This window comes from Uranotaenia lowii, chromosome 3 (assembly GCF_029784155.1).
Source record: "Uranotaenia lowii strain MFRU-FL chromosome 3, ASM2978415v1, whole genome shotgun sequence".
In the NCBI taxonomy this organism is placed as follows: Eukaryota; Metazoa; Arthropoda; class Insecta; order Diptera; family Culicidae; genus Uranotaenia; species Uranotaenia lowii.
The window spans coordinates 12408566-12423011 of NC_073693.1; the positions used below are offsets into that span (position 1 = coordinate 12408566).

Here is a 14446-nt window from a genome sequence, read left to right on the forward strand (position 1 = left end):
TGGCCGGCGCCGTCATTGATTATAATCAATTATCAAAGAGAGAGCATCAGTTTTGGGCATTGTAAATGTACTGACAATCCCAGGCAACATTCTTTTAACCTTTGATAAAATTTGATGGCGTCGGTCAATCACAGCAACCATTGGCGATGTGGAACTACATAGTTCTACTGAGCCACGCCAGTGATCATTGAACTCAAATGTATTTACCTTCATTAAAATTTTATTATTCAAAAAATTCTAAGAACATAGAATCATTCATTGTTCAAAAAATTGAATGAATCATTTCGAGATCCATCATTTGAGGTGGATATAAGTAGTCAATCAAGCTAATCAAAGCTAAACTAAGGTTCTGCCAACTACAGTGATATGAATTTTTTTTTTATTGTATGTTCGTTCTCATAGGACTGATTCATAAAAAATTATATGGAGCAAAGTCAGACTTTTAGAACTGATAAAAATTGAATAAATTCTATTCAATGTATTAAATATGTGAATTGATGAGATTTTAGATTGTGGTAGAAAGAGAAGCAGGTTGTATTCGAATCAAAATCGATTAATAAGTCCAATCTTGATAAATTCGGTGCTTTCAAGCCGATAATGCTCAATTGTATTTGTCAATTAAATGAGGATAAATAGATGATCTTGCTAATAAGAAAAAAGTTGAACTGAACAGATTTACAGAACAGAATTTTAATATCAGAGACAATTGTTGGGCATGGTTAATAAAGTTAAAATCTTTACTTCGAGATACTAGAGCTTTTCTAGGGCTCTAGAAGTGAAAATAATTCTTTTCTATTTGTTTGGATGTGATAGGTTCAAGAAAAGATTACACTTTCCGGCTGTCAAATTAAATTTATTTTTATATATATATTACGACCTACATGAGGTTTTGGGTTTATTTGCACTATTTTTTCAAATGCTCTTCGCTCTTTTCACCACCTTAGAATTTTCTTCTGATCTTCTATCCGTCTTTCATTTCAACTCTTTAACTCTCACCTATAAAGCCGCAAATTAATTTCATAAAACAAATTCACGGTGATTTCTCTTCTTAAATAACTATTTTTTATTTTAACCTGTTCTACGTATAGCGCGGGATTTGTTGAAACTTTCACACTAGTCAAAATGTCTTCTAATCAAATCTCATTCCTCAAACAAAATTCTTTGCTAAGATGCAGAGGTAAACTCGGTCCTAAAGCGCGCTATTAATCTTATCCTTTTCTACATTTTCCAAACTATCTCTCGACTATTAGGACGTGGCCGGCGCCGTTATTGACGGTCCAAAGAGAGAGCACCAGTTTTAGACATCTTGAATGTGATGCAATTCCAGACACCCTTCTTTAGAGCTTTGATCAAAATTGATGGCCACGGTCAATCAAAGACTAGCAACCATTGGCGATGTTGAACTTGTTCTACTGAGCTACGCCGATCATGGAACTTGAAATGTATTCAATGATTCAAGGTGGATCTTAGTAGTCAATCAAGCAAAGCTAAGCAAAGCTATTATATTGATTAAAAAGGTGATGCTGTAAAATGGAATGGATAGGAACACTTTTCGGATTGTTGTTTTAACATTTCTGTGCCAGTCAGCATCTTCAAACTACATTTAATTTTTGTGCTTTTGGTAAAAAAACAAACGGAAAAATATTTTGTAACAAAATTCACCCGTTCGTTTAATTTTCCAGCGTTTCCATAAATAAATGCAAGTTTTTCGTTCAGTCGATGAAGCCTTCTTCGATATCCATTCTCGAAGAAGGCTTTAGACCATGCATGCTCTGCGAAGTAGTTCCACCTCCTCGTGATCCAGAGCGGAAATGTGTACGCATTCTTGCAGATGTACGGTCGAGAAAACTACACGTACCCCCACCCTTTATGACGACCTTGCGAACGAAAATGGTACACTCGTGGAAACTCGAGCGACGTAGGCGATACGATGACATAGCTGTGGGTCACTCCTCTGTTAGTAAGGCGGAGTGAAATCTTCCCTAAAAGGGTCAGTAAGGGGGTGGATCGCTACCGTCCCGTTAAAACATGGCGAGTATTTTGAAGATGCTTCGTTAGCCTGACTGGACTGACCACCCAGTCGGTGTGGTTGTCGGATGCCTCTCCCGACTTTGTGCTGGCCTGGCTCTGAGCCTGGGCCTCGTAAGGGCACCTGGTCAACATTGTGGCAAGAAGGGATAATCTGGAGACCACAAAGGCGACCCACCTGCGGAGGATTAACTCTGCCCTATCGATGGGACACTTACAGCATGTAAAATTTGAACAAAAATAGTAGAGCCGTGGGACTTACGGATACACTGAGTGGTGGTCTGATGAGATCGCCCCGACTCAAGTCGGTGGGTGGTAGTAGCAGTAGGGGCGCCCTCGCCCTTCGTCTAAGGAGCGCCTCAATGATGAAGTTAACGGTATAAGCACAATTTTTAAAAGTTCAGAGACGCCGAAAAATCCGCAACCGATGATATCGCAAGCGGTTATCGACATCGAAATCCTGAGACAATTCGTTATGGCACGATCGAATTTGGCTCGGGAGATGGAAGAGCGGGTGCAAGCTCTTAGAGAGACGCTCGATAAAACGGATGACGAGTTACAGCGTTTGGAAGGAAACGTACAGAAACGATTAGATTGATTATCTCTACTTCAAGGGGACATTGAGCGAACGTAGGGCAAGGATCGCTAGATTAGCCATGTACGATAAATACTTCAAGTTGAAGATCCGTGTCATAGCAGAAGATCCAAAGAAGCTGGCGAGAGCAGTTTTTTCCAGCGTAGATGGAAGGAACACCGAATTGCAAGCTAGTCTCTAATCCAGCAGCGAATCTAGTGATACCAACGAGCTGGGGTTGAAAGTTACTGTCCCCAAACAAGTACGGCGTATTAAACGCGTGGGTAGCAAGGAACCGGTAGCACAGGTACAGGTATTGCGACAAATGAGAGGAGATGTGTTTATTATGTACGAGTGTGTGCGCAATTGATCACGTCACAGATGGCGCAGGGTGCTCAGCGCCTTGCGATCGTCGTAGTTGTTGTCGTTACGCAGCCGGGAATGTCCGTGAAACGTCGAAACAAGGTGCGTGTGTAAGAACACAGAGACAGATGGAACCGTAACATGGTCAGAATGTCCCACCGTCGGAGGACTTCCGTTCGAGTAGACCTTCACCTTCTACGTAGTGGATCTTGGGGATACGTCCCGTGCGTGGTAGAATAACTCCTCCGGCGAGGAGTATCTGAGTAGTGCCGTTCCCTACAAGTGAAGCTGCGACGATAAGACAATAGCTTCTTCGCAGTGGATATCGTATGGAATGGGTATTTCGCGGTACGGAGTGGAGGGTAGAGTGACTCTTCGTCGGATGATGTGATGTCTTCGTCGGAAATTATCCGAGTAGTTGCTTCAAGCCCCGAGCGTATGCTGTGATAGGCGCGTATCCAGGATAAGCTGCTCTCGATCCGCCACACGACGAGATCTCAAGTCAAGATGAGGAGATATCGAGATGAGGAGAGGTAAGGCCTTGAGTCGTTGCTGTTGGATTGAATTCGACTTTGAGTATTGTCTTGAATGCTTGAAGCGCACTAGTTCGAATAGACCTTCCACTATTAAAAAATAGTGGATAATCATGGCCAGTAGTCTCTGGTGGACTTTATGGCGTAGGGGGTTAATGTATTTGTAATATTGTATCATGAGTCGAGCAATTGCACCGATAGACCAGACTAGCAAACTGGGGGGCACGGAGGCTCGCCGTGCCCTGAAATGTAATCCGTTAATTGGATTGCCCGCCGGGGTAACAACTAGAGTGTCCATTTCCCGGCCATTATGAATCGGGAAATCTTGTGGCCTATTTCCCGGGAATTCCCGGGATCCCGGGAAATATTCAAAATCATGTAAAATATATGCACTTCGATTCAAATATACATGGCTTATCGAACCTTTCATGCATACAAGCCCATAATTTGTTCAAAATGTACACTTCATAATGTTTTTTTGTACTTATTTTTAATCAATTTTATCAAACTGTTTTCAACAATGATAAAAACAGTATAACGAACTATAAAATAATTTGAATAAGTCAAATGAACATCCATGCAACTAGGGGTTGATACAAAAAATTATTTTTTTAATTTGTTTGATTCTTCCAACCATTCGTTTTTCTGAACACTTTACATATTTGCTCTTCAAATGAAACAACGATGTATTCTACATTTTGAGGTTTTGAAGTTCATCTGGCTTTCAAAGTCAAAGGGAAACAAGTGCATGAATATTACTTTCGAGAAAACACAATCTTTCTACCTGCTGCGCGATTTTTCATATATTTTTCGAACTGTCGTGGGGTTTCGTTCAATGAATACGGCGTGGAAATACATATAATCTTTTTAAACTAATCTATTTGAATAAAATAATTGCACCAACTGGCTGATAAATGTCTACTGCCACAGGAATCAGCATATTCTCAATGAGTTTTGTATGACTACATTTAAAAAAAAAGCAATAAGAATGATTACGGAGGCTTTCAGACTTTTCCAGAGAAATAATTTCATACATGTCGGGAATTCCCGGGAATGAAACTACGATTCCCGGGAATCGGAAATTCCCGATTTTTCAAAATTCCCGCCCGGGAAATCTCGGGACGGACACTCTAGTAACAACTAATTAAAAACGACAATGCATAATGGCTTCAGACAGTTCGAAAAGAATTATTAACTGTTTTCTATGATTTCAGTAAAACATCTACTGAAATATCTACTGAAATCAATGTTTAAAAAAATGGAATTGGAATGATGACGAAGTTATGATCTATTGTTCATATATGGCCAAATCAACTTATTAAAGATTTACCATTCTTCAGCTAGCAGAAGCCGTTAGCTAACGAAAAATTTTCTACAATTTACCAGCTTTAAAATAAGGAATCAAAGATGAAAAAATTTAGGTATCGAATTGAAAACAAATTTGGAATAATATCTTTTTTGAGATACAAATTAGGTTCGAAGTTTTTTCACGTAAAATGTAAACCAAGGAATATTAATCTTTCAAAGTTATTTACATCTTTGGTTATTTTCAAATAAAAAAAATTGTTTTCTTAAATAAACGACACTAATTCATAAATAAAATTGTCACGCGATTTGCAGCTCGGGTTATCAATGCTAAGCTGAAGCAACATCTGAGTCCATAAATCCGGCAAATTAAGAGAGCGGTGAAGCCTCAAGAAGCTCTACACTCCAGAAACCACATCATAACGGTTCCCTTAAGTGACATCGAAATCACATTTGTTATTTATGGCTTCCCAATAACGCGTGTCGTAGCTACCGGAATTCCTACCGGCGGCCGTCTGATCCTCGCCATTATTACAACAACCAACCGGAGGAAGACTCCCACGGAGAAATTTGGCAGGCAATAAAACGCACATTTTTCCTTCCGCCATGGACGAATGTGCTTGTGGCCAACCCTCGAGGATTTTTTATGTTATTTTTTTTTCTCTGGATTGCTCTCGTTGCACCCTTCAGCGGACACAATACATCCTTCCGAGAGACGGAACGTCCTTCACACATAAAAGAAGGCAAATAAAAACGGAAATATTTCGACATAATTCGAATCACACGCACTTTGTTCTCCCTAGAACGACATCATGGCCTGATGGCGGCGCGGCGTTCCGGATTACATGTGCTCCTTTTTCGCTCTCTTCCTTGTCTTGGAATTTGGTTGACGTTTGAGTCGAACTCTGCTCCGAGGGAGAAGAAAAAAGCCACTTGCCGACATCGGTCGGCAATTAAATGTTGGTTATGTGTTTTTGATAACGGCCATCCACCCCTTTGCTGTTCACTTCAACTTCCATACTTATAATCTCCCGCTGAAAGGCAGAAACCAACAACGAAAGTGAATAAAAATCTTGTCTAATCCATCCCTGTGACGTCGGGGTAGGTTGGGGTAAAATATTCTAAATTTTATTAACCGTTAGATTCTACACCTCAAACTTATTATTAGCAAAGAGTTACTTTCAGAAATATTTGTAAATTTTTTTATTAGGTTTTAGCAAGCCAAAAACAATTTTTTTGGCCCACTTTACCCAACGAATTTCCTCGTAATTCAGTCTGTTACTACTGGAAAAAGCAAGGACGTCTTCTCTGCGACCGAAGAAATACCTCTCATCTGCACCGAGTTTATTTCCCAGACTCGCCGAGCTTCTTTTTCTGATGACGCGCGCACTCCCAGATTGACTACTGACTGCTGCCAAAGGATGTGATGTGATGATGTAAGGAGGAAAGTACAGGCACTAAATCATATTTTTGTGTGAAAATCCTATTAAAACCACATGCTACACTACCTACTTGTGCTAGCTTGCTGCGGTAGGAGGGAACTTATGCCGCTGCCCTTGGAGTTGTGCATGATGGACACATTCTTCGGCTGGGTTACATACATAAATGGAACAGTTTCCCCGTCGCATGTTGATTTTATTGAATTTTTTATCTTGAATTTGTTTTTAATTTTTTTAAGAAAGTATTTCCTATGGAACATCTTTTCCCGAAATTATCACGTAAATAGGATGACTAACCTTATATGGCGACCGTCAAAAAATGTTCTATTGAATTTTCTATATTATCACAATGTGTCTTGAGAAGGGCTATCATGGGGATTGTGTGACCAAGATCCACGATGCTGGTTTTCCTGCCTCGTGTTCTTCCGCGATTAATTAGGACTTATTCATAGATGTTGACCGATTGAATTGATTGAAGGTGCACGAGTTATTAGAAAAGGGACAGTAGTGGGTATATGGATTCTCAGAGTAATCGAAACTCCTGCAGCGTCATTTATGAAAAAAAATAGCCGAAGCTGAGGATCTGTTTTTTTAAGACTTTGGAGATAATTATTGTTCCGGGTTGCGGAGGAGTAATCTAACGCCGATCTTTTTAGCAGCTTTACAGACAGCTTTAAGCTGTAATTTTATTCAAAAAATTAGTTTAGGGATATAATATAATATAAATTGTGACTTACATAATTCGGTGCAATTCTTATTGTTATAATTCCGACAACCTGAACTCTTTGAATGGGACTTGCCAAATGCTGTGAACGGAAAAGGAAAGTTTGAGCGCATCCGTCTTTGCATGCGACGTTGCTTTAGCAAACCTGATTGCCTCAAAGGCGATATTTTAGGCGGCACTGTCCACTAATGAATTCCTTGCTCTTCTGATAATGCCGACAACCGTAACGCGCTTAATTGGATTTGCCAAATGCTGGGAACAGAAAAGAAATAGCTCAACACCCGTCTTTGCATGCGACGTGGATTTCTTCAAACCTGAGTGCCTCAAAGGCGATATTTTAAGCGGCACTGTATACTATGGTATAGCCTAGCACTACTAATAGTTCCGTCAACTGGAACTCGCGTAAAAGGACAGGCCAATTGCTGTGGACGGAAAGGAAATGATTGAGCATGCGTCTTTGCATGTGACGTGGATTTGGCAAACCTGAATTACGCGAAAGGCAGTATTTTAAACGGCACTGTCTACAACAGAACTTTATAGCACTATAGTTTTAAGTAGTTCACTAGGTAGGTATCAAATTAATAGGCTAATATTACAATTTTTAGGTAGGGTAAATAACTAATAATCTAGCATGGGGAAACAGTCTGGATTCTGCAAACTTTTAACCGGATGTGGTCCTGTCATCCGTCGTTGATCAAGCTACGTCAACCAGCTCGCCGCTGAACTGCAGTTGAAGGCGCCGACGTATAATGGCGCGACGCTTGAGCTGGACCAGTGCACCCAGTTGCCAACATCCCCTCCCCCGTAACACAGGTCAGAATGATCCTGGGTTACCTCCTACTGCGACGTCTAGTAATGCAAGTTTTGAGACCGACTGCCTTGTGAGCCCCTTTTGAGTTTGAATGATCGCCTTTCTAATTCGCCCGTCTTGCCCAGGAATGACCTCGTTAACCCTGCCTCGCACCCAGCCGTTTCTTCGTGCCTCATCTACAATGATAACGAGATCTCCAACGCCAACCGGTCGCGTTTCACCAAGCCATTTAGAGCGACGTGTAAGCTCCGGCATGTACTCTCTAACCCATCGACGCCAAAACATATCCGCTTGATGCTGAATCTGGTTCCAAGCGTTCTTCAACGCAAACGCTTCTCCAATCGGTTCAATTGATGGCTGCTTCACACCGTTGGAGCTTCCCAGCAGCAGATGGTTAGGAGTGATCGCCTCATTTTCTTCAGCTTCCAAAGGTAGGTATGTCAGAGGTCTAGAATTGACGATGCTTTCAGCCTCAATCACAAGTGTCCACAAACCTTCGTCGTTTAATTTCCGATTTGCACTGATGCTGCTTTCCATGGCCGTTTTTACGGAACGCACCATTCTTTCCCAGGCGCCTCCCATATGGGGGGTACCGGGAGGAATGAATATCCATTTGGTAGTCGTATTAGTGAATGTTGAACTGAGTCCCTCTTGAATATTTCGCACCTGTTCCTGCAGCACGTTGTCCGCCCCTCTAAAGTTGGTACCGTTGTCGGAATAAAACTCCAGTGGGGATCCACGCCGATCGATGAAACGACGAATTGCCATGATGCAGGACTCCGTGCTCAGGCTGAACACCACTTCAACGTGAACGGCGCGCAATGTCAGGCACGTAAAGAGTGCGATCCACCTTTTCGCTGAACTCCTTCCGACTTTGACGAAAATTGGGCCAAAGAGATCAAGCCCAACGTAGGTAAACGGCCGTGTGTACGAGGCCAATCTTGCTGCTGGTAAGGGGGCCATTCTAGGGACCTGTGGTCGGGATTTATACACTCTACAGTATTGGCAGCATTTTATCACCTGCTTGACGCGAGAGCGAACTTGAGGAATGTAAACAATCTGGCGAAGCTCGTTAACGACTGTCTCGAAATTAGCATGTTTGAATTTACGATGGTAGAAGTCGATTAGCAGTACTGTTACTCGATGCGTCTTGGGTAGTATAACGGGAAATTTGACGTTGTCTCCTACGTTAGCGGCAGCACCGATTCGTCCATCTACTCGCATGACGCTGCGCTCATCCATGTAAGGACAAAGCTTGTACAGTTTGCTTCCTTTCTCCATTGGAATGTGGGTCGAACTCGACTTCTGACGGTGATAACTGAGCGTAGACATTTCTTCTAGGAAGCCCGACCATTGAGCTGTCCGGAACAGGTAGTTTTCTGCTTTCTGTAATTCAGTTTGATTGAGACGAACTCTTTTCAAGCTGGATTGTAGTTCAGCTTGATTGAGACGAGCTCCTTTCCACCGAGGTTGACGCTTCTCACAGAGGTCGACGTATCGAAAAACGTAGGCCATCGTCCTCAGCATTCGTTCCCATTTGGAAAACTTGGATGAATCAATTATTGATTCTGGGATGGCTACAGATTCGTGGATTAAGCAATGTTTTTGTTCTTCCTCGGTCGGTTGAATGGATCTCGGCTGCGGCCAATTCTCTTCTCTCTGCAGTAGAAATCCTGGTCCTTTGAACCAGAAACTATCCGTATTCAATTGATCTCCTTGTCCCTGCTTTGTAGCCATGTCCGCAACGTTTTGTTTTGTAGGTACCCATCGCCAATCAGCAATGGAAGTCGTCGACAAGATCTCCGATACCCGGCAAGCTACAAATTGCGAGTAGCGTCGATGGTCTGACCGGATCCACGCCAAAACAGTGCTTGAGTCTGACCAGAATATTGTTCGTGTTACGTTCACCTTGTGTCCTTCCTTGATAAAAGTTTCCAAGCGTGCTGCCAAAACCGCAGATTGCAACTCCAGCCGGGGAATAGACCAGTGGCGTAAAGGAGCCACTTTGGTCTTGGCTGCAACGAGGGCACACCGGAAACCGTCTGCCGAAATAGGGATTCTAAAATAGGCCACCGCTGCATACGCGTCTTCGCTGGCGTCGGCAAATATGTGGAGTTCTAGCTGACGATAGGAAGACTTATTGGCGCTTGGGAAGTAGCACCTTGGAACACGAACATCGGCTACCATCGGGAATTGCTCGATCCATTTTACCCACTTCTCGTTAGTTCGATCGCTTATTTCCTCATCCCACTGCGTGCCTGCACGCCAAATGTCTTGCAGCAGAACCTTTCCTTGGATTACGAAGGCCGCTAACAAGCCCAGCGGATCAAAGACGCTCATCAGGATTCTGAGTACTTGGCGCTTCGTAGGACGTTGTTTGCTTGCTATGAGATCACACAATTGTGGTTGAAAACTTGTTGAAAATGCCAGGAAATCATCTTTAGGCAGCCAATGCATTCCCAAAACTCTTTCGATGTTCGTATGTTCAAGATTCAGGGATCTTGGATCGGCAGATATTGGTTCTCCCAGACCTTCTAGCACCTTCGAACTGTTAGATCTCCATCCTCGAATATTGAAGCCTCCTTGAGCATGTACGGTTTTCACTTCTTTGGCGATTTCTTCAGTTTCTCTCTCCGTTCCAAAGCTGCTGAGGTAGTCGTCCATATAATGACAATCGAATATCTCTTCTACAGCCCGGGGGTAAACATTCTCATAATCTAGGGCATTTTTTCGTTTTACGAATAGCGCTGAAGCTGGGGAACACGTTGCACCGAAAGTGGCCACTTGCATAACAAAAACTTCCGGTTCTTTGAAGGGGTCTGTCCTCCATAGGAACCTCTGAGCGTGTTGGTCCTCTGGGCGAATACGGATTTGGTGGAACATCTCCGCAATGTCACCAGACACAGCCACTGAGAATTGTCGGAACCGGAAAAGGACCCATGGTAGCTTAGCAAGTTGATCAGGACCTTTGAGTAGCATAGCATTCAAGGAGACTCCATTTACAGTTGCAGCTGCATCCCAAATCATGCGGACTTTGTTTGGTTTCTTTGGGTTCACCACTACTCCCAGTGGAAGGTACCATACTTTTCGACAATCCTCTTTCTGCAATTCTGTCTCAGTAGCGCGGCGAGCGTATCCTTTTACCTGATATTCTTCAATCTGTTTCGTAACACATTCCAGCATCTCCGGGTTTCGCTTGAGCTTACGCTCGAGACATTCATGGCGCTTCAATGCCATTGGGCGACTGTCAGGGAATTCGAAGTGATCAAATCTCCAAAGAAGGCCTGTTTCGAACCGGTCACCTTTCCGGATTGTCGTTTCTTCTAAAATCTGTTTGGCTCGCTTGTCACTCTTGGATTCCAAAACTATTCGGCCCGCTACTCCTACGTCCTCTAAGGCGAAATAGTCCCGCACTGCAGTGTGCAGAGTGTTGTCGCATGAACAATCGTTGCTGTGAATATTCACGGACAGTTTCGATCGGTCTTCTGTGGTTCCTCCATAAATACACCACCCGAGCCTCGTTTTAGTAGCTACTGGTTCTTGCGGTCGACCTTCTTTAATAGAGAGCGGAACTGTTAAGCGTAAGTTGTTCAAACCTATAAGAACTCGTGGAACCGCTTCCTGGTAACTGGTAATGGGAAGACCCCGTAGATGAGAGAATGAACTAGAAAGAGCTCGATAATTCATGGATTGATGGGGAAGCGATAGTGCTTTCACTGTTCGAGTATCTCGCAGTTTGAATCTCGGTCGATCAATACCAGAAACACTAAGTTCCACCACCTTTGAATCTCGTTCCGTACGCATTACGTTGCCTGTCCATCGTAGACAGAGCGTCTGACGCTCACCCTGCAGGCCAAGCTCACCGACCAACGCTTCTTCCACAAGCGTAAGTGAAGATCCCTCGTCAAGAAAGGCAAAAGTTTGAATTTTTCGATTCCCACTTCCATGAACAACTATTGGTACAATCCGGAAAAGACAAAGCTGCGAAACACTACGGTGAACATGGTTTTCATAGACAGGCGGACCACGAACAGTTGGTTTCGACCGTTGATTTGTAGGGAATCTGGAACTAGGCTGGGCCTGCTGAGAACGGACGAAGTGAAGGAGAGGGTGGTGGCGAACATGACAACCATTCACGTTACACTTTCCACTAACACGGCAGGAACGATGTCCATGAAAGTTGAGACAGTTCCGGCAAAGTCCCTCTCTTTCCACGACCTGCCAGCGTTCATCGACGTTGAGGGATTTGAATTGCTCACACTCATTCAGACGATGGTTATGACCGCATACAATACACGTACGTTCTCTCGTTTCATCTCCTGTATAATCTGCATGTGCATGGAGCACTCCCCGTTTCGGTTTGCCGCGTTCTTCAGTTCTATTCGAAGTTCCGACGTAAGATGTTACAAGTCTGGCTGATTTCATGAGGGCGGACATGAACTCTCCAAACTGTTTAAGGTTTACTTCACCAATCATTTCACTATAGCATGCCCACTGCATCTGATATGAAATGGGCAAACGATCAACAAGTTCGGCGAGCAAGGATGGGTTGAAAAAATGGGCAGTTTGATTGGCAGCTTCTAAAGTGTCGCAGAAGCTTTGGACGGCCAAGCCGTAATCAATTAAGGTTTCCAGCTTTTCGGCTTTTGGGGCGGGAATAGTTTTAATTTTGTTCAAAAGGACCTTGATTAATTGCTCAGGTCGACCGTAATGGCTGCGGAGGGTGTCGATAATTCCTGGCACTGAATTAGGGATAAGAATGCGACTGCGAACAGATTCCAGAGCATCGCCTTTCAGACAACGCTGGAGGCGTAGTAAATTTTCAGCTTGATTGTACCCGCATGCTAGCGTAGTAGTAGTAAAAGTGCTGATGAAAACAGGCCAGTCAGCTGGGTTCCCAGTAAAGGTAGGGAGGTCTCGAGCCATGACCTGGCGGGCAGCTAACTGCGATGGTGTGGGCGTATAATCTGCCATAACTTGAGCAAAATTAATGTATTCATTTGGGCAACTCCCCAGCTGTTTAATCAGTGACTCGTGGGGCTCATAGAGTTGTTCAGCTGGCAAGCATTTATTAGGAGTGGTCTTACCTGTTTTCTCGGGGAGAGGGGGTAGAAGTGGCAAAAATGCACCCACCAAACTGGACGGGTGGGGTTTATTCTCACGATTTGCTGGATTCTCCGGGTTGTCGGTTGTCGTGGTGGGAATGGGAGTAGGCGAGTTTTGACGGGCTGATTCCAAAACATGATCTTGTTTCGGACGTTGGTTTAGAGCCAAACATTCTGTGAGTAGCTGACACAAGACTTCTACGTCCGGTTTTGAATTCGACGATCCACATTCTTCTGCTTCCGGAATCCTGGTTGAGCGCTGCTGGGCGTCGCTTTCTGCGGCAACGGGTTTCTGCTTCTTGATGGCACCACCTACTGGTGCTGGCTGTTGCTTTGGCGCTGGGTTCGATTGTAGAACATTCTCCAGATTGGGGGTTGAAATCTTTTCGGCACAATCCTTCGGCTTGTTAGTGTCAAAACTATTCCGTGGAGTTAGCTTCCCTTTCCAGTTGAATTCTTTCCTTGGTACTTCAGTTGATGACAATCCTTGAAAGACGGAAGCAATTTCGGGGCTGGGAAGGATTGGACCGTCGGGCGAGTTTTCAGTTGATGAGATTTGATCCAGCCATTCCGCGGTAATTTGACGACTGATTCGGCGGCTCAATCGACTTCGGACACTTGATTCGTCTTCTTCACTGATCGTAGATTGTAGGAGTTTATATCGTGTGTCAACTAGATTCTTTTCGGCCTGAATAGCTTCTAGACGGATATCTAGCGCTCTCTGCTCAAGTTCTCGATTCTCAGCTAGATGTTGCAGTTGCAGTTGAATTCTTTTTGAGCGCGTACCCGATGATGTTGCACCACTCCGAACGCTAATAGCTGGAAGACACTTTCGACAGGTCCAAGGGCGATTTTCTATTGACCCTGTGACTCCCGCACAAGTCTGGTGCCACCAATCATCGCACACGTCACACTGCACTAGATTAGCAACGGAATCCGGTCGGTCGCAGGCGACACAGTTAAATTCCTCTTCCGGGATGGTAACTGGCGTTGGCGCGTCGTTTCCCGCGGTTGCCATGTCGTGGCAGAAGAGCGAATTATCTTAAAGTTTGTTCCGGGTTGCGGAGGAGTAATCTAACGCCGATCTTTTTAGCAGCTTTACAGACAGCTTTAAGCTGTAATTTTATTCAAAAAATTAGTTTAGGGATATAATATAATATAAATTGTGACTTACATAATTCGGTGCAATTCTTATTGTTATAATTCCGACAACCTGAACTCTTTGAATGGGACTTGCCAAATGCTGTGAACGGAAAAGGAAAGTTTGAGCGCATCCGTCTTTGCATGCGACGTTGCTTTAGCAAACCTGATTGCCTCAAAGGCGATATTTTAGGCGGCACTGTCCACTAATGAATTCCTTGCTCTTCTGATAATGCCGACAACCGTAACGCGCTTAATTGGATTTGCCAAATGCTGGGAACAGAAAAGAAATAGCTCAACACCCGTCTTTGCATGCGACGTGGATTTCTTCAAACCTGAGTGCCTCAAAGGCGATATTTTAAGCGGCACTGTATACTATGGTATAGCCTAGCACTACTAATAGTTCCGTCAACTGGAACTCGCG

At 43.7% G+C, this 14446-nt stretch overlaps 2 protein-coding genes across 7 annotated transcripts in view; both read right to left on the minus strand.

Annotated features, from left to right (window-relative positions):
- LOC129750741 (homeobox protein PKNOX2-like) overlaps positions 1-14446 on the minus strand; it is a 227925-nt gene that overhangs the window by 45644 nt on the left and 167835 nt on the right. The gene's annotated exons all lie outside the window — the stretch shown is intronic.
- On the minus strand, positions 7781-13900 carry LOC129751978 (uncharacterized). The gene has a single exon (XM_055747771.1). It carries the CDS (start codon positions 13898-13900, stop codon positions 7781-7783), a length of 6120 nt encoding a protein of 2039 aa, XP_055603746.1.